The sequence below is a fragment of the Diceros bicornis genome, chromosome 12 (genome assembly GCF_020826845.1).
Source record: "Diceros bicornis minor isolate mBicDic1 chromosome 12, mDicBic1.mat.cur, whole genome shotgun sequence".
Lineage (NCBI taxonomy): Eukaryota > Metazoa > Chordata > Mammalia > Perissodactyla > Rhinocerotidae > Diceros > Diceros bicornis.
Genome location: NC_080751.1, coordinates 61,420,334 through 61,440,814, shown reverse-complemented (window position 1 = coordinate 61,440,814; position 20,481 = coordinate 61,420,334). Strand labels below are relative to the sequence as shown.

Genomic DNA, 20,481 nt, shown 5'->3' with positions numbered 1-20,481 from the left:
AAATCCTTTGCCCATTTTTAAAGTGGATTGTTTGTCTTTTTGTTCTTGGGTTGTGAGAGCTCTTTATATATTCTGGATACTAGACACATCAGATATATGATTTGCAAATATTTTCTCTCATTCTGTGGATTGTCTTTTCAATTTCTTGATAGTGTCCTCTGATGCATGAATGTTTTAAATTTTTTTTTTTTTTTGGTGAGGAAGATCAGCCTTGTGCTAACATCTGCCAATCCTCCTCTTTTTTTTTGCTGAGGAGGACTGGCCCTGGGCTAACGTCTGTGCCCATCTTCCTCCACCTTATATGGGACACCGCCACTGGATGACTTGACAAGCAGTGCATCGGTGTGCACCCAGGATCTGAACCGGCAAACCCCGGGCTGCCACAGTGGAGCGCCTGCACTTAACCTCTTGTGCCACTGGGCCAGCCCCATGAATGTTTAAAATTTTGATGAAGTCCAATTTATTTACTTTTTCTTTTGAAGTTTGTGCTTTTGGTGGCATATTTAAGAAACTATTGCCTAATCCAAGGTCTATGTTTCCCTCTAAGAGTTTCATAGTTTTAGCTCTTATGTTTAGGTCTTTGATATCTTTTGAGTTAATTTTTGTATGTGGTGTGAGAGAGAGGTCCAAATTCATTCTTTTTCATGTAGATATCTAGTGCCCCAGCCCCATTTGTTGTTGTCTTTTAAGTTAGACAGGAAAAAAGAGGAAGTAAAGACAAAAAATATATTAATATTGTCTTTTATATTTATCTATGTTGATAATTTTACCAATGTTCTTTGTTTCTTTGTGTGGTTTTGAGTTACTGTTTAGCGTCTTTTTGTTTCAGCCTGAAGGATTCCCTTTAGCAATTCTTGGAGGACAGGTCTCTAGTGATGAACTATCTCAGTTTTTGTTTATCTGGGAATGTCTTAGTTTCTTTTTTATTTTGAAGGGTAGTTTTGCTGGATATAAAATTCTTGGCTGACATTTTTGCACCAGCACTTTGAATATGTCATCTCACTATCTTCTAGCCTCCTTGGTTTCTGATGAGATACCAGCTGTTAATCTTGTTGAGGAATCCCGTACAAGATGAATTTCTTCTCTCTTGCTCCTTTCAAGATTCTCTCATTGTCTTTGACTTTTGACAAGTTTGATTATGAGGTGTCTATGGATTTCTTTGAGTTTATTCTATTTGGAGTTGAACTCCTTGGATATGTAAATTAATGTTTATTCATCAAATTTGAAAAGTTTTTGGCCATTGTTTCTTCAAATGTTCTTTCTTCCCCTTTCTCTCTCTTCCCTTTTTGGGGCTCCGAATTATGCATATGTTGGTATACTTGATGGTATTCCACAGGTATCTTAGGCTCTGTTCATTTTTATTCATTCTTTTTTCTTTGTGTTCCTCAGACTGGATAATCTCAATTGACCTATCTTCAAGTTTGATGATTCTTTCTTCTGCTGATCAAATCTGTTGTTGAGGCTCTTTAGTCTGTTTTTAATGTCAGTTATTGTACTTTTCAATATCAGAATTTCTTTTTTGTTCCTTTTTATGATTTTGATCTCTTTATTGGTATTTTCTATTTGATGAGACATTGTTCTCACGGTTTCCTTTAATTCTTTAGGCATAGTTTCCTTTAGTTCTTTGAACAAATTTAAAATAACTAATTTAAATTCTTTGTTTAGTAAACCCAATATTTGAGCTTCTTCAGGGACAGTTTCCGTTGATTGCTTCCCCCTTTCCCATCCCAAAGCCCCCACACATATGGGCCATATTTTCCTGTTTCATTCCATGCTTTACCATTTCGTTTTTGAAAACTGGAAATTTTAAATGTTGTAATGTGGTAATTCTGGAAATCAGATTCCCTCCCCTTTCAAGGGTTTTTGTTGCTGCTTGTTGTAGTTGTTTGTTTAGTGACATTTCTGAACTCTTTTTGTAAAGTCTATATTCTTGGCAGTGTGTGGCCCCAAGTCTCTATTCTATTAGCTTAGTAGTCAGCCAATGATTAGACAGAGATTTCCTTCAATGCCTGATACCAAAAAATCTCCTAGTCTTTGCAGATGGGCTCTGTGCATTCATTGGAGCACACCTTCAACATTCAGCCAGGTGATTTTCAATGTTATCTTAGCCTTCACTTCCTGCTTTCACAGAGCCTGAGGGAACGTGAGCCAGAGGTGAAAGTTTAGAGCCTTTTCAGATCTTTCCTGAGCATGCACATCACTCTGGGCATGTGTGTGGCCGTCTAGATTGCCAGGAATATTTTAAAGGATTTCAAAGTCCTTATTCCCCCAAATATCTCATTCCCCAGCCTTTCCTTCCAAGCATTTTGGTTAGTCTGTTGTTTGCCCTGACTGTTACTGCTTGCTGCCTGCTGTTTTAGCACTGGGTGAGTTCCAAGTTAGATGAAATAAAGGCAAGCCTTTTGAGATGGTCTTTCAGGGAACCATTAGACAGGTTAAAACAAATAATTACAATTTTTTTGTGGACAAAGTCTGTTCTGCTCCCTCCAGTACAGATTCTGGTACTGGGAACGCAAGCTGTTTATTTTCAAGGCTATTGCTGAGCTGGGGAGTGGGGGATGGAACCAGAGGATGTTAAAATGCCACAAAGCTCCCTGTTCTTACCAGGATTCAGCTGTTTTTCCTGCTTAAGCACTCTCTGATTATTGTAAGCTTTTGATTAGTTCCCAGAATTCTGAAAAAGTTGATTCTGACAGGCTTTTTTTTTTTTTTTTTTGGTTAGTTTTTTCATTGCTTTTGGAAAGGGGCAGATTTTGGATTTCCTTACTCCATCATTTACGCTGATGTCACCACCATGTCAATTTTGTATTAAAGAGGGCCTTCAAATAATATATGCGTCAAGCTCCACAAAACCTGGATCTACCCCTAGTTGGGGGTAGAGTTGTTAGAGGCGACTCAGGCAGCTTTGGGTATTAAGAAAATGTGACCTTATTATGTGGTTGCACTTTGATTATCTCTGGGCATATGGTCAAGCAAAGCTTCCAGGTTGAGATGACAAAGTATTTCACAAAGTTGGGAGGAGGGGACTTCTTCCATTTCTGCCTGGATCCTGGCATCTCCTGGCACCACGAGGACTGGAAGCTTTGGAAACATTGGAGGCAGCACCCTTGGCACAAGGTTATGAGATGCCCTTGGCATTTTCACAGGGAGGAGGTACCCTCACTGGAGTATCGTGGGTATAGGGTAGGGGTTGTCAAACTACAGCCTGTGATACAAATCTGACCTGCTGCCTGTTTTTTTAATGGCCTGTCAGCTAAGAATGGTTTTTATATTTTTAAAAGGTTGATAAAAAATAAAAAGAATATTTTGTGACATGTGAACATTATATGAAATAATTTCATTATACATAGATAAAGTTTTATTGGAACACAGCCACACTCATTCATTGACATAGTTCCTTTCTCACTACAATGGCAGAATTGAGAAACTGTGATGAGGACTGTACACTCTGCAAAGCCTAAAATATTTACTATTTGGCCCTTTACAGAAAGAGTTGCTGACCCTTGATATCAGGTACTGACAGGGAGATTGGAGCAAGAGGGGGAACAGAGTGGAAACCATTTATAGACAGAGGCTGGCAGGCTGGTTTTGAGCACAGATGAGATATTTCCTGAGAATTCCCTGAAATAGTTGAGGAGACTTTGCAGGGGCCTGTAGATCATGCATGATCAACGAGGGCAAGAGCAGGAAATGTGAGTTGTTTTTTTTTTGTTTTTTTTTTTTTGGTGAGGAAGATTGTCACTGAGCTATCATCTGTGCCAATCTTCCTCTATTTTCTATGTGGGTTGCGGCCACAGCATGGTTGCCGACGAGTGGTATGTAGGTCCGAGCCCAGGATCTGAAACTGCGAACCCCAGGCCGCCGAAGCGGAGCATGCAAACTTAACCACTATGCCACTGGGCCGGCCCCAGGAAATGTGAGTTTTTGATGTTAATACAACTTTATTCATATCCATAGGATGATGGGATATAAGAGTTCTCAGTTTATTCTCATGAACACTTTTGTGGGAGAATCATCAATCCCGTTTTACTGATGGGAAATTGAGCTAATGAAGACCCTGCTGAAAGCCCAGTGATATAAAACATAGTTCTCTGGGTCTTGGATGCCGAATTTCTTCCTGCTACATCCATTCTGCGGAGCTCAGATGGGGTCACATCAGCTACTCCTATAGTCTGTGGTGGCAGCACAGGGGTGCCATCTGGGCTGAGTTCTGCTTCAGAGGGTTCCTTCCCTCTGAAGTCGGGTCTGAAGGCAGACCCGACCCTAGAGCTGAAGGCCATCCTGTGTTAGATTCTGGAAGGGATAGGGGAGTTGTTAATTGAAGCCCTTAGAACCTTAGAGCCTCTGGTTCCCCCATCCAGAAAAAACCCTGAAGTGGGTCCTTCCCCACTCTCACTTCTACTCGTCCCCTTCTTCCTTCCCATTCCTGGCTGGTCTCAGCTCCTTAGCCTGGCATTTAGGGTCCTCCTCTTTAGACACACCGCTTGACATGATGAGTCATTAAAAATGGTCTTTATGTTCTCATGATGTTCTTCCGGTCACAGGTACCTCCACATGTGTGTAGTAAAGAATTAAACCTTGCCCAAAGTGAGGTCTGGCTCTCGCCCTCAGCTTCTGGGAGGTAATCTCTAAGCCCTTGGAATGTCATGCTTGATCACAGTGTCTTTGTTTGCCTGGGGGCCTTGGGCCAGCCAGATAGTAAAATGTGATTTTGGATGGAGGCTTTGGGTCATGAAATATCAGCTCGACCTCCTGAGGGGCTGGAAACTGAGGTCAGACACATAAGTAGTCAATCATGTCTATGTGATGGAACCCCAGTGAAGAGTGGACCGTAAGGCTCAGGTGAGCTTCCCTGGTTGGTGATATGATGTGCATATTGTCACACATTGATGCTAGGAGAATAATGCTGTCCTGACTCCCCGGGGAGAGGAGGACTGGAAGCTCTGTGTTTGGAACTCTCTTGGATTCTGCCCTATGTCCTTTCTCCCTTTAGGGAGATTTTAATCTGTATTCCTTAGATGTAATAAAACATAACTTGAGTATAAAAGTTTTTGGTGAGTTCTGTGAGTCCTTCTAGCAAGTTATTGAACCTAAGGCTGGTCTTGGGAACCCCCAAACTTGCTACTGGTGTCAGAGGTGAGGGTGGTCTTGTGGACTGTTCTCAAACTCTGCATTTGGCTAACTTTCACAATATCCACCAGCAACAGTCCCTGGAGAAGGAGAAATTTGAGGGTCTTCGTTATTACTTAACAACTTCCTGGAGGGCAGCTGATCTTTTTTCCTTCCAATTCTTCCAGCTACTTTTTTCTTATGTACTTCGCTTCTCTCTTCTCTCTCTTCCTACTGCGTAGGAATTTTGGAGGACTTTCTTCTGAATCTTGGAGGGCCCCCTCTCCAGGAATTTTCTGAAGAAGATGGCTCTACATTTTCTGAGGACCTATGCCCAGTAGGCTTCTGTGCAGCAAGGAGAGGAAATAGGACGGACACTCCAGGAACCAGTGACAGTGAAGCCCTTTGCATCTGTCAAGAGCTTTATTGACGACACATGTACATGAGATCCAAGTAGCCCGTATGGCTGGCTTGAGCTAGGTCAGTCTATTTGGGAGACTGCAAGTACCTCTCTGCCCACTTTGGGTGCCAGCATCTTTACCCCAAATGCCAGTGAGTTCCACTGGCCTTTCTCTAACAATACTAGTAAAGGTTCTATAACCCAAGATTTTAAAAATATAAGGGAGAATCAATAAAAAGGTTATACATTATATCCTGAAATGAACATTATTCATAGATGAATGAAACTAAGTGTTAAACTAAACATAGAATATTATAGATATACATATTTAATATTCAGATATATGTATATATCCGAAACTAGGGAACTAATGAAATAGTTCCAGATAGTACTGGTGACCATGTAAGGAAAGCTTACTACATGTCAGCTACTATTCTAGCTACTGTGAATGGCCTATGTTATTTAATCTTTAGCGCAACCCCGTGTGGTGGGTATTGTCATGAGTTGGCAGATGAGTAGGGTGAGGTTCAGAGACCTTGTCCAAGGTCACACAGCTATGAGGGACCGGAGCCAGGATTTGAATGCAGGCAGTCCCTCTCAGGCCCTGTGCTCTAGCCACCTGCTCCTTTCCTGCTGGGGCAACAGGCTCTGTTCTGGACTGTTTGGATCCTCTTCTTTGATCATTTTGGTTCTTCTTTAGGGCTCATGCAGTTTTAACTGGCACCCTGATAAAACAGTGATTTTATTGCTTGACTGATAAAACTGTCGCAGAGATTTCTGAGGCTCCTGAGGTGCGATTGCTCAGCAATCATACTGTTGACACAGAGCACTCATCCGACTGTTATTCCACTCATGCTGCTGTGGAATTGGGCAACAGGGATTTCTACTAAAACCCCTCTTTCCCTGACCCGTCCTGGGCTACGTTGGCAAACATCTCCTGCAAACTGCCTATGCTGGGGTCTGGGTCAGACAGGGGCTTGTAGGTCAGTGAAGGCTCGGTCTCTTCTAAACGCCCTATCCTGCCTCTCTGGCCTCTGGCTCAGACTCCCTCATGTGCTGTAATCATTAACTCCTGCAAGAAGCCCACAAGACAGATAGGTATCAGAGCATCTGCTTCTGCTCAACTAGACACCGCCACTATTTGAAGTCCTGAGATGGAGACAAGTCAGGAAAGAGATGGCGGTGAGGGGGTGGCAGGGCAGGAGCTGGGTGGTGGGGGGCTGAGGCTGAGGCTGAGGAGGGAGATGGGCTTGGGGAGCGCTGTGTCCTTGATTGCTGGCTGTATGATTGGCTCTGGCATCTTCATTTCATCACAGGGGGTCTTGGTCTATATGGGCAGCCCTGGGGCCAGTCTTGTGGTCTGGGCAGTCTGTGGCCTCCTGGCCATGCTGGGTGCCCTGTGCTATGCTGAGCTGGGTGCCCTGGTTCCTGAGTCCAGGGGGGAGTATGCCTACATCCTGCGAACCTTTGGCTCCTTGCCAGCCTTCCTGGTCATCTACACGTTTGTGCTGCTGGGCAGACCAGCCGCCATCGCTGCTATCTCTCTGAGCTTTGCTGAGTATGTAGTGGCTCCCTTTTACCTGGGCTGCTTCTCACTGCCCCAGGCTCTGCTCAAGGGTATGGCTGCCACCTGCATTCTGCTGCTGATGCTGGTCAACTGCTGGAGCTCGTGGCTGGCCACTAGGCTGATGAATGTGTGTACGGCCGCCAAAGTGTTCTCCTTGCTGGTCATCGTGGGGCTTGGCGCTGTGGTGTTGGGCCAGGGCTGTGGCCGCACAGAAGCCCTTCTGTCTGCCTTCCACAACACGACACAGCAGGCCGGGCGCGTCGTCATGGCCTTCTACTAGGGCCTGTGGGCCTTTGATGGCTGGAACAGTCTCAACTATGTGATGGAGGAGCTCAAGAATCCAAACGTGAGTTCGTGATACTTTTGGGGGTGAAATCTCCACACATCAGCAGCTCCAATCATTGTTATTTGAGCTAAGACCGTGAGAAAACGGCCGGAAACAGGGGCTCCCTTCTTGTACCCATGGGACAGAATACCAGCCCACTGTCTACCCAGATTAGTTTATGGAATTCTATAAACAATAACTTCTCAAGTAAGCAGAGAACTTTAAAGTATCACACCCATGGTCTCATACTCTGCCCTGTGAGGCAGGTATTATCATCCCATTTTTCACACAGGAAAACTGAGGTTTAGAGACAAGAAGTGATTTTGAGGTCATACTGCTAGTAAGAGGCTGAGATGAGACGACTCAGCTTATCTCCTGAGGCAGACTCAGAGATATCTCCTGGATTGTTCTTTGGAACATTGTAGTAGATACTGAATTCTTACCTGCCAAAGCATGGGAACCACTACAGGACATAGCAGGATAGTTTGGGACAGGAGAATGGACCAGTCCTGCCAGGCTCACCTACCTGTGAGCCTGGGGCTGGCTAGTCATTGCCCTGGTGGGGGATGGGTCTGCAGGGCCCCTTGGGACTCGGTTGGAATATTTGGACTCTTCAGTTACTATGGATATTAACTCTTTGCTATAAATATATTTGCCTAAGACATTGTTTTATTTTTCCCCTGCAGAAGTTTTAATTCTCGTAGAATGAAGACTGCCAGTCTTTTCCTCTATGTCCTCTGTGCTGGCTTAAAGGCCATTACAGCTCTTAGCTCTCAGCAAAGGGGGTTTGGGAGAAATTGAAAGGAGAAGAGGAGCTTGGAAGACTCAGGTCCAAGAGCAGAGAGAGATGAGAGAGAGCCAGGAGGCCCAGGACCTAGTTTTTATTCTTGCATGTAATCCTTGTGCCTCCGTTCTCTGCCTATAAGATGGGGATCATAATAGCTGCCCTGTCTCCCTCATAGGGCTTTGGGGTATCAAGTGGTATAATCACGTGTGGATGATGCCTAAGGCTCTGCGTACCGTAAACAGCTGTACGATTGTAATTTCAAGTGACGGTTAGTGCGTGCTCAGGTTGGCTCCAAGGTAGGGTAGGAGCTGCAGGGTGAGGGCACTGGCCCATTTCGTTCACAGGGGCCAGACCCCTCTCTCTCTGAATGTAGGCCCTGGGCTCAGAGCTGGTCCAGGGAAAGAGCAAGGGGCCTAAAGATGAGTGAGACAAGCTCCCATGCTATACAGCAGGGATCGGCAAGGATCAGAGACTCAATATTTAAGCTTTGTGGGCCACACGATTTCTGTTGCAAATAGTCAATCCTATTGTTGTAGCGTTAAAACAGCCCTAGGTAACAAACGAGTGTAGCTATGGCTCAATAAAAGTTTATTTACAGGGGCCGGCCTGGTGGCACAAGCGGTTAAGTGCGCACACTCCGCTGAGGCGGCCCGGGGTTCACAGGTTCGGATCCCGGGCGTGCACCGACGCACTGCTTGTTAAGCCATGCTGTGGTGGCATCCCATATAAAGTAGAGGAAGATGGCCATGGATGTTAGCTCAGGGCCAATCTTCCTCAAGAAAAAAGGGGAGGATTGGCATCAGATGTTAGCTCAGGGCTAGTCTTCCTTACCAAAAAAAAAAAAAGTTTATTTACAAAAACAAGTGGTAGACTGGATTTGGTCCACAGGCTGTTGTTTGTCAACTTCTCCTGTATATAGAGCATTTTTGACAGATGTGGGTTTCAAAGCAAAAACAAAGCCATTTGTCTGAACGCTGGGGGTTTGAAATTCTGACTCTAACTCGGCCCTCTGAAGCACACGTTAGGTGTATCTTTGTTTCACATTTTTTTTCAAGAAACTGCAGAGCTTGTGCCAAACCAGGGCCAGCCTTATGCTCGTGCGCCCTGGGATTTGAGTGAAGGATTAAGGTACTTGAGAATGAAACCAGGAAATCTCACTGTTCCTGTGGCATCTTGGACAGCAATCTGTCTGTGGCACAGCTCAGGGCTCTGGCGGGTGGGCTGCCCAAGATGAGTCAAGTTCAAAAGCACATCAGGTCCCTTCCCTCTGACTCAGCGTGGGGCTGGGTCATGCATGATGGGTGCTCACCTTGCTAAGGGCACCCCATGACAAGGCCCATAGGGGGAGGAACCCAGGACTCTGCTCCACTGGGCCCGGGCAGAGCCACATTTTCAGGATTGGAATGATGAGGAATGAGCTGCTACGCCCACACTATGTTTGGGGCAATTTCCTTTGCCCTCAGATTCCTAGATTTTATTTTTTTTTTAAAGATTTTATTTATTTATTTATTTTCCCCCCAAAGCCCCAGTCGATAGTTGTATGTCATAGCCGCACATCCTTCTAGTTGCTGTATGTGGGACGCGGCCTCAGCATGGCTGGAGAAGTGGTGCGTCGGGGCGCGCCCAGGATCCAAACCTGGGCCGCCAGCAGTGGAGCGTGAGCACTTAACCGCTAAGCCATGGGGCCGGCCGGAGATTCCTAGATTTTAAAACTGAAAGGGACCTGAGAGGATCCATCTCATATGAGAATCCATTGCTGTCCTATTTGTGTCAGTTTCACAAGTTTGCCACGTGACCTGCTAGGTGTTAGGTGGGTTGACCAACCATCTTGGTTGTCTATGACTGAAGGGTTCCCAAGGATGCTGGGCCTTCAGTGCTAGAAGACGTAAAGTCCCAGGTAAACTGGGATGAATTGGTCATGCTACCTGGCCCCTTCCCTTAGAGGACAGGACAGGATGGGACAGGACAGACGCTTGGCTACAATAAAGCAGGTGTGCTTTGGGGGGCATTGCCTCTACTTGATGCTGGAGCTCAGAAAGGGAGATCTCCATGAGGTAGAGCAATCAAATGGGCTTCCTGGAAGAGGAGGGCTGGAGCTGAGCCTTGAAGGGCTGATGCCGTTTGTGGCAAAGCAGCCATGTAGAAGCTGTAGGAACCTGAACCTAGAAACCAGAAATAACAGGGCATGGCTGTGTCTCAAGGAAAATGAGGGGAGTGTGAGAACAGGCTCAGCCCTGAGGTGATCATGGTGAGCCCCGAAATTACTAGCCCATCCTCAAATCCTCCACGTCCTTCCTCCCAAGCCCACGTCCAAAGTTTTCTGTGGGCAGATCTCAGCCCTGGCAGAAAGCTCTGGAGATTTTTTATATAATGTTGGAGAACAGAAGACATGCCAATCAGGGGCAAACGCCCAAATGCGGGAGGGTCCTGCTAGTGGCTGGGGAGGAGGTCTGCCTGGGACTGTGGTGCAGCCACCATGGGACAGCTCTGCCAAGTCTGAAAGAGATCTCCCTGCATCTTGGTAAAGAATGACCTCTTCTCTCTTTGGTTTCATGTTGCGTTATAAGCGTCAGTAACAGCAACGTCATGCTCTGGTGTACCAGCCGGTACTGAGGGGAGAGGCTCTGGGCCCATCACTGCTTGCCTGCCCTTCCCAAGGTGAGCCAAAAGGCACCCAGAAAAAGCCGTCCAGGAGACCCGGGAGTGCCATGGACACGCTTCTGCTTCAAAGTGTGTTCCTGCTTTGGGGTCTAAAGATGTCTATCCAGGGCTGGCTGGAGCCTGGGGAATGTTGGGTAAAGTTATGGGGGTCTGAGGGAGGCCCATTCCCTCCATTTTCTCCTATCTCCAGAATGATGTCCAGGGCTGTGGGTGCAGAGTGGGAGGGAGCAGTCTACACTCTGATTTCACCCAGTTTTCATTCATTCCTCTATTTTTATTGAGTGCCTGCTCAATACATTTACGGAGTGACTGTGGTCAGCTGGGCACTGAGGTTCTGACCGTGCAAACCGGTCCAAGTGCCCACAGCCCCTGTGTTTAGGTCCTTCCTTTCCCTTCCGCTTTGCTGACCCTCACACCTTGCAGAGAGGCAGAGCAGTGGGGAGTCTCATTTTACGGATCTCCAATTTCCAGTTGAGGAGACTGAGGGTCAGAGTAGAACCCCCAGGTAATGACCCTCAGTCTGGGCCTGAGTCCTGGGGACCCAGAAACTAGGTGGGGTTGGTGTAGTGGGTCCTAGAATATCTCAGCTGTAGTGATCAGTGAATAGCCGATATGGAGATCATTAACTTTCTTGTCTCTTCTCTGTGCCTTTGCTCTCATGGTTGCCCCTGCTGGGAATACTTCCCCTTCCCATGTGCCTGAATCTCTTTCAGTCTTCAAAGAAAGCCCCGCGTAAGGCCCTGATCATTCTGGAAGCTTTGGTGATGACTCCTCTCCCCTCCCCACCCCTGTTAGCCCCTCTGTACCTCCACTGCTTTGACTGCTTAGTGCCCCTCACAGCCTCCCAGCACATCTGCCTGTATGTGTCCCTGCTGTGGGACTCTGAGCTCAGGGAGGAGAGGAACATGGCCTGAGTGCCCCCCAGGGCCTGGCACATGCCCTGTGGCCAGGAGGAGCTCAGCACCGCACTGTTGAGCTTGTTCTGGGGCTGAGAAGGACCTCAGCGGCTAACATGTGGCTTCTTCTCCCCGACTCTGCAGCAGAAGCTGGTGTGGGCGCTGACGATCGCCATCCCCCTGGTCACTGTCCTGTACATCCTGGTCAACATCAGTTATCTGCTAGTATTGTCACCCAGTGAGATCCTTTCCTCTGATGCTGCGGCTGTGAGCTGGGGGTAAGGGATGTTTCCTTGGCCACTGGGCAGGCATTCCAGGATGGGGAAGGATAGTGCCCCATGTGTATTTCAACTTGCCTCTGATGCGTTGCTTGCTCCTTTTCTGAGTGGGCCTTGTTGCGGTCTTCCAGGTTGCTGCTGAGGTTTTTTCCCTTGATCCCTCTGTTGTCCTAGGAACCAGGTTATGGGGGCCTGGGCCTGGCTGACGCCCTTGGCTGTTGTACTGTCGACATTCGGCTCTGCCAATGGGACGTTCTTCAGTGGAAGCCGTGTGTGCTATGTGGCTGCGAGAGAGGACCACATGATAAGAGATGGTTCTGGCCTGGGCAAGGTGGTGGGGGCTGCAGGAGGGGTGCTGGAAGGACTGAAAGCTAAGCTGTCTCCTGCTGGAAGCCTAGCATGTAGGCCAAACCAGGACTTCCCCTATCAGACATAGCCATCCCTTTCTGAGAATGGGACTCAAGCACTCCACGCATCTGCATTTAAACTCCAGTCCCTTTACTTCCAGGTTTTGGAAGATCACCATACTGGGTCCCACTGCGGAGGTTGTAGGTGGTGGAGACGTTTGTGTACGCCAGTGGTGCGGGGGCAGAGGAGGGGAGCAACAGGAGCAGAGCCGCTGTTTACCCTCTGGGCCACTCTCCCAGGGGACTCTCTGTCACGGGTAGCTTTTGCTGCAATAATGCTGAATGATAGACAACCCCCAGATCTCAGTGGCTTACGACAAGAAACATTCCATTGTTGTTCATGAGTCGACGGGTCAGCTGTGGCTCTACTTCAGACTGGGGCTTGTGGTCAGATCTTCTCATTCCGACTGTGAGTCCATTCTTATCTCAGGGACCCAGGCCAAAGCAGCAGTGGCTCCTGGGGCATGGTTTTGCCATCGCAGGTGGCAGGGTTTCAAGAGACCAAACCAAACCACATAAGCATATTTAGAGCCTCTGCCGTGTCACTCCTGTTCCCATTTCACTGGCCAAGCCCAACATCAGTGGATGCGAAACTATATTTCTCCCACAGACGTGGGGAGAGGGAGACTGAACATTTCCTAAACAATAATACAGTCTGCCACAATAACCTAATATCCCCATCCGTGCTCCATCCATACCTGTCCCACCCTCTCCCCCGTCCTGGTCCCTCTTCCTATCTTGGCGGTGAGCAATAGCAAGTCGAAAGACCTGGCCAGGCACCTGCTACAGCTCTCCACACTCCAGCCCCTCATCCTAAGCTATTTGGGTCTTGGCTGGCCTGGAAGGACTGGCCCCCCAACCTACATCCTGCGCCTGGTCACCCCAGGTGAGCCACAGAGACCTACATCTGGGAGCCATGGAGACTGGGGACTATTAGGTTGGGCACGCTGGCATCCAGAGTGCGTTTGGCAGAGGAAGAGGGCTGGGAGCTTTGGGGGACAAACACACACTGCAGATCCCCTGGGGGCTGACTGACGCTTGGCTTTGCTTCCCAGCCCCGACTTCTGTCCATGGTTCATGTGCATCGCCTCACACGAGCTCCAGCCCTGATGTTCACCACGGCAGTGGCTTTGGTCCTGGTCATCCCAGGAAACTTCAGCACCATTGTGAACTTCTTGAGGCAAGTGAGACTGCCCTCCTAGGCTGGGTATCTGAAGGCCCCTATGTGTACACACTTTATATGTATGTGTGTGTGTGTGTGTATATATATATATATATGTAAATATGTGCATGCACACTTCTGGAGCCCCTTATGTGTGTACACACTCACACTTGTACATATACATGTTTAAGTATGTGCACGCACGCTTCTGTAAGTCCCCTAAGTATATAAACATGTGCATGCACACTTCTCGAAGCCCAGGCTCGGGGCCCTTGCACATGTACATGCATTTCAGCTGTTCTTTCCCAGTTATGTTTCCAAAATTCAATGTGGCTCCCTCGTCTCTTGCCCTGTTTCCAAAATTCAGTGAGACAGATGTTTCACCAAGAGACAGACAAGTTACAGTCGTGTGTTGTCTTTGTCATTTGTTCTTTTTCCTTGTTTATTCTAGCACTAAGATGATGTTAAAGGATATTCAGCCTTTACTCACACTACTTGTAGTCCTTGGCTCTGGTGTAATTTTTCCTTTGTAGTCTGGTCTGTGTGCTGGATTCTGACCCAACATATCTCTATTGAACTCAGGGCAGACACACAACCAAGCTGTGAAAGCATAATTAGTGATTGATGTTCTGACTCCCTTTATTACCTTCCCTGGGACAGAAATTATGGGCTGTTGCATTATCCAGTTGTAATTTTTAAAATCCTTTGCAGCAGGTTCAATGGGCAGATCCTTAAACCAAGAGGCAAGAATAATGTCTGGGTGCAGAGGGAGTGCTCAGAGTAATTTTTCAAGCATTACATGTTCTCTTCCTTTGTTGTTACAAGTATGATTAATCTTCTGGAACAGGATAGACAGTGCTCGATGTGACTTCTTCAGAACATTCAGTAACAGATATGGTTTTTCTTTGTGTTTTTTTCCCATGAAAAAAAATGAACTCATTATATGATGAGAATGAAATCAAATCTGTGTGTGCATAGGGGTCTTCAGGCTGAGATTGGGGAATGTGACTGAGGGTGTCCATCCCAACTAGGACCCAATGTCTCCTGGTCTTGAGTGCCTCAAGAGATGGCCTGGTTTGGACCCTGTCTTCAAGATTGGATGGGGTTTTCATCAGACCTACATCAGCCACTCAACTACACACACTAGGGAAGACAGAGGCCAGGGGTTTGTCTGGGTGCTCAGTGGCCCACTCCGTCACCAACCCTAAGGTGGGGGGGAAGGGATCTGCCATAAGTATGCTGGTCCCTGAAGAGAGCACAGGCTTCCTTGAGATTCCACCAGACTCTCTTTTTTGTGAAACACAGACACACCCCCCTCTCTTTGAAAATTGTCCTCCTCTGTCCAGCCAGGGGCAATCAGAAAAGGCCTGATCTGGAGCTATGTGGGTGACTGGGCTTGGGCGTGTGCCACTTTGTGCCTGAAGATGAAGGAGGCAGGAATGGGCCAGTGTTGACCCTCCAGTGCATCCTTGTCCTCAGTGCCCCAGCCTTGCCTTCTCTCCTTAGTCTACATGGATAAGAGGAGCTGGGGGTGGCTGAAAGGCCCCGGGTGAGCTTGCACCTCTGCCCCAGGTTTGCACCTGGTAGGCCAGCTCCTCTTGCAGGCCCCACCTGTGTCAGGGCCTGGTGGTAAGCAGCTCATATTTGCCTTTCAGCTTCCTTGCCTGGCTCACCAATGGAACCACCATCAGCTGTCTCCTGTATTTGCGGATCAAGAAGAAGAATCTTCCCCGACCTTACAAGGTGAACTTTGGGATAGACATTGGACTTTTTCAACCCATGGCTCTTGCATAAGGCAGATCACTGGACCACAGCCTCATTCAGGGCCCAAAGGAAGAATGTAAGCGGTGGCCACTGTCATATTTGGTAGAGAATTTCTGTATTTCCTGGGTGGTAAGGGACAGTTGAATCACAAGACATTGACTCTGCTTAGTGGGGACTCATTTCTCTTCTAGAGGACCGTGGGGAGAACAATAGCAGACAAATGCAGAGAGGATGCATGCACACAGTTGGACTTACATAGCACAGAGAGGATCAGGCTGGTCCCAAAGCCTCTGCTCCCTGGAGGGCCTCCTGCAGCCCAGCTGGTGGCTTCCCTGGCTAGGCAAAGTATCATGGAATGTGCTTGGAAGAGATGAGCTGGTGGCAGGTGGAAGCAACAGGAAAGTAGGCAGGAGGACAGAGCCCAGAGCCAGGAGCATCCAGGTCTCTGTACCCATTGCAGGTCCCCACCATCATCCCTGTCATCACGCTCCTTGCTTCTCTCTACCTGGTGCTGGCACCCATCATCGACCATCCCCCGACAGAGTTCCCGTACATCTTCCTGTTCCTGCTCAGTGGCTTCCTGGTCTATTTCCTGTTTGTCTACTTCTGGTGCCAGCCCAAGTGTTTGCAGATGGCCACTCTGCATCTCCAGCTGCTCCTGGAAGTTGCTCCAACCACTAAAAATGTTAAATAAGGGCTGGACAGGTCTGCACTGCCCTCTTTGCTGCAGACACCTCCATCCCCACACAAGTGGCCTTGCTAGCTTCTCTGTAGGTTGACTGTGCATAATTCTAATAAGATCCTAAAGAGCTATAACACGGCTGTCATGGAGCTTTGGGTTATCCATGCAAGACAGTGTCCCCTTCCTTCTCTAAGAACTGCTCCTTCAACACAGCTGGATCTCACAGCCACACTCGTGTTACACGACTGCCCCTCTGGGTCATAGCTATTTGATAGCTATTTGTAACCCAGGTGGGCACCACGAATCCATTCTCTTCGCCTGGGATTTTGGAATTAGAATTATGATGGCTGCTTGATCTGAGGAATTGCAAATCTTGGGATCTATGTGGGGCCATCTTCCATCATGTGGGCAGAGAAGCAGAGAAAGCCACTGTGCAGAGAAGAGTGAAGAAGATATAGAGCGAGATGGAGTTGAGAAATTATGTGGTCTCCAAGAGTTGGGGGGAAAACCTGAGAGGGCAGCAGCCTTGATCCTTGGTTGTTTTTACAGTTCTGGTCTCTGGCTTCCTGTGGTCTGACTGCCATCTGACTGTCCTTCCTGCTTTTTGATTGTCTAGGACAACCTGATATCTTGTAATAAATTTGCAATTTCTGTTCAAGTGATAGTTTTTATTTCTTGCAACTAGAAAAGCTTTGGCTCTGACAAGCCTTCTTGTTCAGGAAGACACAATACTATAGTTACTGTTTAAAGCTGCCAACTCACTTGAACAGGGAAAGAAGCAAGAGATATATCCCTGGGAAGGAGGGGTTTACTGGCTTTGGGTAAAAGGAAGGACAGTCAAATTTCTAGAAGAAAGGATGAAAAGTTATAACAGACCCCAGAAGGCTAATGTGGTTACAGGACTATACAGAAATGAGGGGGTGGATACATGTGGCTGCTCCGGTGAGAATGTGGGACAACAGGGAATGACAGCAGTGCCTGGAAAGGCTGGGATGCAGCTCCTGAGTACATCGGGGGAGGTGACTCAAGAAGAGGAGGGCAGAGACTGCCGTTCAGCATCTCTGCTCCGGAAACTGGACCTAGACTGTTCTACACAGGGTTTGCTTCTGTCAGTGAGAGTATTGATATGGAAAAGCCTGCAATGAATGCGGGCATGTCCCATGAGCTTCTTTCTTGTCAGGTTTTTTCCTCACATCAACCAATTCTCCATTTCTCCAACACCAACTGGAGTCCAACAATTCAATTCAGTCCTGACAGGTTAAGAGGCTCAGCCCCACAAGACTGCACTTCAGATGTCAGTATGGGGTCCCCAGGTTACCCACACATCTGTCCAACTTGGTTACAACCCCATCCCTTCAGGTTCGATCATTTGCTAGAATGACTCACAGGACTCAGGAAGACGCTTGACTTACTATTACGGGTTTATTTTAAAGGACACAAATCAGGAACAGCCAAATGGAAGAGATGCACAGGGCAAGGCTTGGGGACGGGGTGCAGAGCTTCCACGCCCTCTTTGGGTATGTTACTCTCCCACCACCTTGATGTGTTCACCAACCTGGAAGCTCTCTGAACTTTGTCCTTTGGGGGTTTTTATGGAGGTCCCACTGTGTAGGCATGATGGATTAAATCATTGGCTATTGGTGGTTGAATTCAATCTCCAGCCCCTCGCTGGAGGTCAGGGGTGGGGGTAAGGCTGAAATTTCCAACCCTCTAATCACATCTTGGACTTTCTGGCCAACCAGCACCCCCAACCTGAAGCTATCTACAGGCCCCTAGCCACCAGTCATCTCATTAGGATACAAAAGACACTCATAACTCCGGAGATTCCAAGGCTTTTGGGAGCTGTGTTCCAGGAACTGGGGACAAAGATCGAATATTTATTTTTGTTACATCACACTTCTGAACTGCGGACTCTTTATCAGCCCTGTTTCCGAGAACACTGCCACTAGGAAAATCCTCACATCCCTTACCCCAGCAGCACAGCCTACCCTAGAGAAAAGAAAATGACGAGAGAGGCTGGTTCCGTCTGGATCAGGAGGCCTGGATCAGGCTGAAAGTCCACCAGGAAAGGCTTCTGGATACCACAAGCAGGAATTTGTCCTTTGCTCCTCTGGGTCCCACCCAACTGCTTGTGTCTCTGCCTGCCTCTGCCTGCTGGGCCCTGCACCTTGGTGTTTGGTGTGTCATAGTCCCGTCTGGGCTGGGGGTTTGCTGAGGGTGGGGGTTAGTTCTTAGACATGTGTGTACATGCCTCGGTTCCCATCGTTGTCCTGGGCTCCTTGGTCATCAATAACGCTTGATGAATCAAAATCACAGCGTACTTGTTGAAGGATGAGAGAATGCATCACATTTATATTTTTTATGATTTTTGCCCGTGCCTATCCTTCCCATAGCTGCTCCTCTGCCCTGGGCTCCAAGGCCCTGTCCTGAGAAGTTCTCTAACGAGGAGGGACATCTCCCAGGTCTTGAGCAGTCCCCCTCCAGCTGGCAGTGGATGCATGCTGGAGGTGGAAAGCAGAGTGACGGGCTGACCCAGCACAGATGCGGCCCTGGGTCATGCATCCTACTCAGGTCGTGTCTCATTTTGGTACAGTCTTTCCATTCTTCCGAAGACCACCTGCCTTATGGCTCCCAGTCATGTTGTGATGGTAGAAAGGGTCCCCAAGGCCAGGCTCTGGGTGGGCAGCTTCTTGCCCCTTACAGTTTCCTGGCATACATTCCCTGAGCTCCTGTCCTGCCCAAGGCCCCTTTCTGGACCCCAGGATTGTAGTGAGGAGCGATCCCAGATGGAAATCTGAGACTTCTTAAGAAATTAGTACATTGGACTTGCTTGCTCTGAGTCATGATCATGGTCTTCATTGTTACTCTTCTTTTGTAAGTTCAGAGATGACATAGTAAGTGTCATGGTGCTGGCCTTTGGACTGGAAAAATATGAGTCTTGGGGACAAGGGCCAGAGTCCTCATTGTTCCCTCTGGAGAAGCAATAAGTACCAGGAAATCTCTGGGGCAGGTGTTGGCTGGGTTCCTGGCGGGTAGAGCAGTGTTCTCTCACCCCAGGTCAGCCCCATCAACGTCCGGTGTCTCCGTTTTGGGCAAAGCCTGGCTACTCTGAGTCAGAAGCACTCAATTCTTTGGACTTCCTTTTGGCCATTTACACTGTCTTCTGCTGAATAGTTGAAGTTGGGGACCTGGGTCTCATAGATTAATCCACACAAATGAATGTCATGGTTAAAATTTCAAACATTGCAGAGGATATGAAGTGAAAATCAAAATTTCTTACTTCACACTCCCAATTTCCAGAGCAGTCTGGTTCTTTGCTTCCTTCCAGAAAGTTTCTGTGCACATACAAGTAAACCATGACAGAGTCCACTGCTGCTCTCTGCTCATAGGAGAAATCATGACCTGTTCTGTTCCACCTGTGGAGAAGAAGCAATTCTTCCTTCAGACCTCCATCACCAGACCTGGGGTCTGAGTCCTCCCCTGTGGTGGTTATTCATGCTGTTCACTATTTCTAGCTCTCCCCTGAGCAGATGGTAGGATTGCATTTCCGTGCCCCCTTGGAGTTAGATGTGATTATATGACTTATTTTGGTCAGTAAAATGTGAGTTGAAATGATGTATGTTATGCTAGGTTGAAGCCTCAAGAGTCAGTGCACAATTTCCTACAATTTCCCTCTGCTTTGGTGACTGGCAGTGTTCCACTGGCTGCTCTGTTAGTTTGGGTCCTTGTGTAAGAATGATGTGCAGAGGAGCCAGGCCCCGCCAACCCTATATGGGCATGCAGTGTGAGCAAAATTAACCTTTGTTGTTTTAAACCACTGAGATTTGGGGGATGTTTGTTACTGCAGCATAATGTAGCCCATACTGACTGTTCATCCCTCCTTCATTCAGGAGTCTTAAAGTGCCTGGTACTATTGACCAATTGAGATCGGCCCCGATTGGAGAGTTGGCGAGGAAGGCACACTTGATGTGAGGTCCTCTTCCCCCTCGTCTCCTCCAAGTTTCTCCTCGTCCTTCACAATTCAGTGACTCTTCATCTGTCTTCCTTGTCCTCTCCTCCTGGCACCCCACTACATTCTTCCTTCCTTTCCACAGTTACAGTCTTATTTCACCCCTGGGAGAGGAAAAACTGGTTCTCCAAATATGCATGAATGAAATTTTGTCTAGCGAGGACTTTTGAATCTTTGTTCCTGCTTAGGTGTGGGCTGAAGAAAGAAAAACTGTCCAGCCCAGCCTTTGGGGGTACCAGTGAGAGAGATGGAGGGAGGTAAACACACAGAAAAAAGCCAGAAGATTATTACTTCGAGATATAACCCCGACACACACAGATAAACACACATGTACACCATCCCTTTTAAAATAGAAATGGGCTGTACTATAGATTTTCCTAAAAGGTCCTTAACAATTGATCTGGGAAAGCTTTTTATATGATACTTTGAATATA

General features: G+C 47.7%; 1 protein-coding gene across 1 annotated transcript; it reads left to right on the top strand.

The window, feature by feature from the left end:
* The first annotated feature begins 6,663 nt into the window (after positions 1-6,663).
* Positions 6,664-16,050, top strand: LOC131411733 (b(0,+)-type amino acid transporter 1-like). The gene is given in 6 exon segments (XM_058550715.1): positions 6,664-7,422; positions 11,890-12,023; positions 12,198-12,354; positions 13,486-13,610; positions 15,248-15,335; positions 15,817-16,050. Coding segments are annotated over 6 exon segments (1,497 nt in total).
* The last annotated feature ends 4,431 nt before the right edge of the window (positions 16,051-20,481 follow it).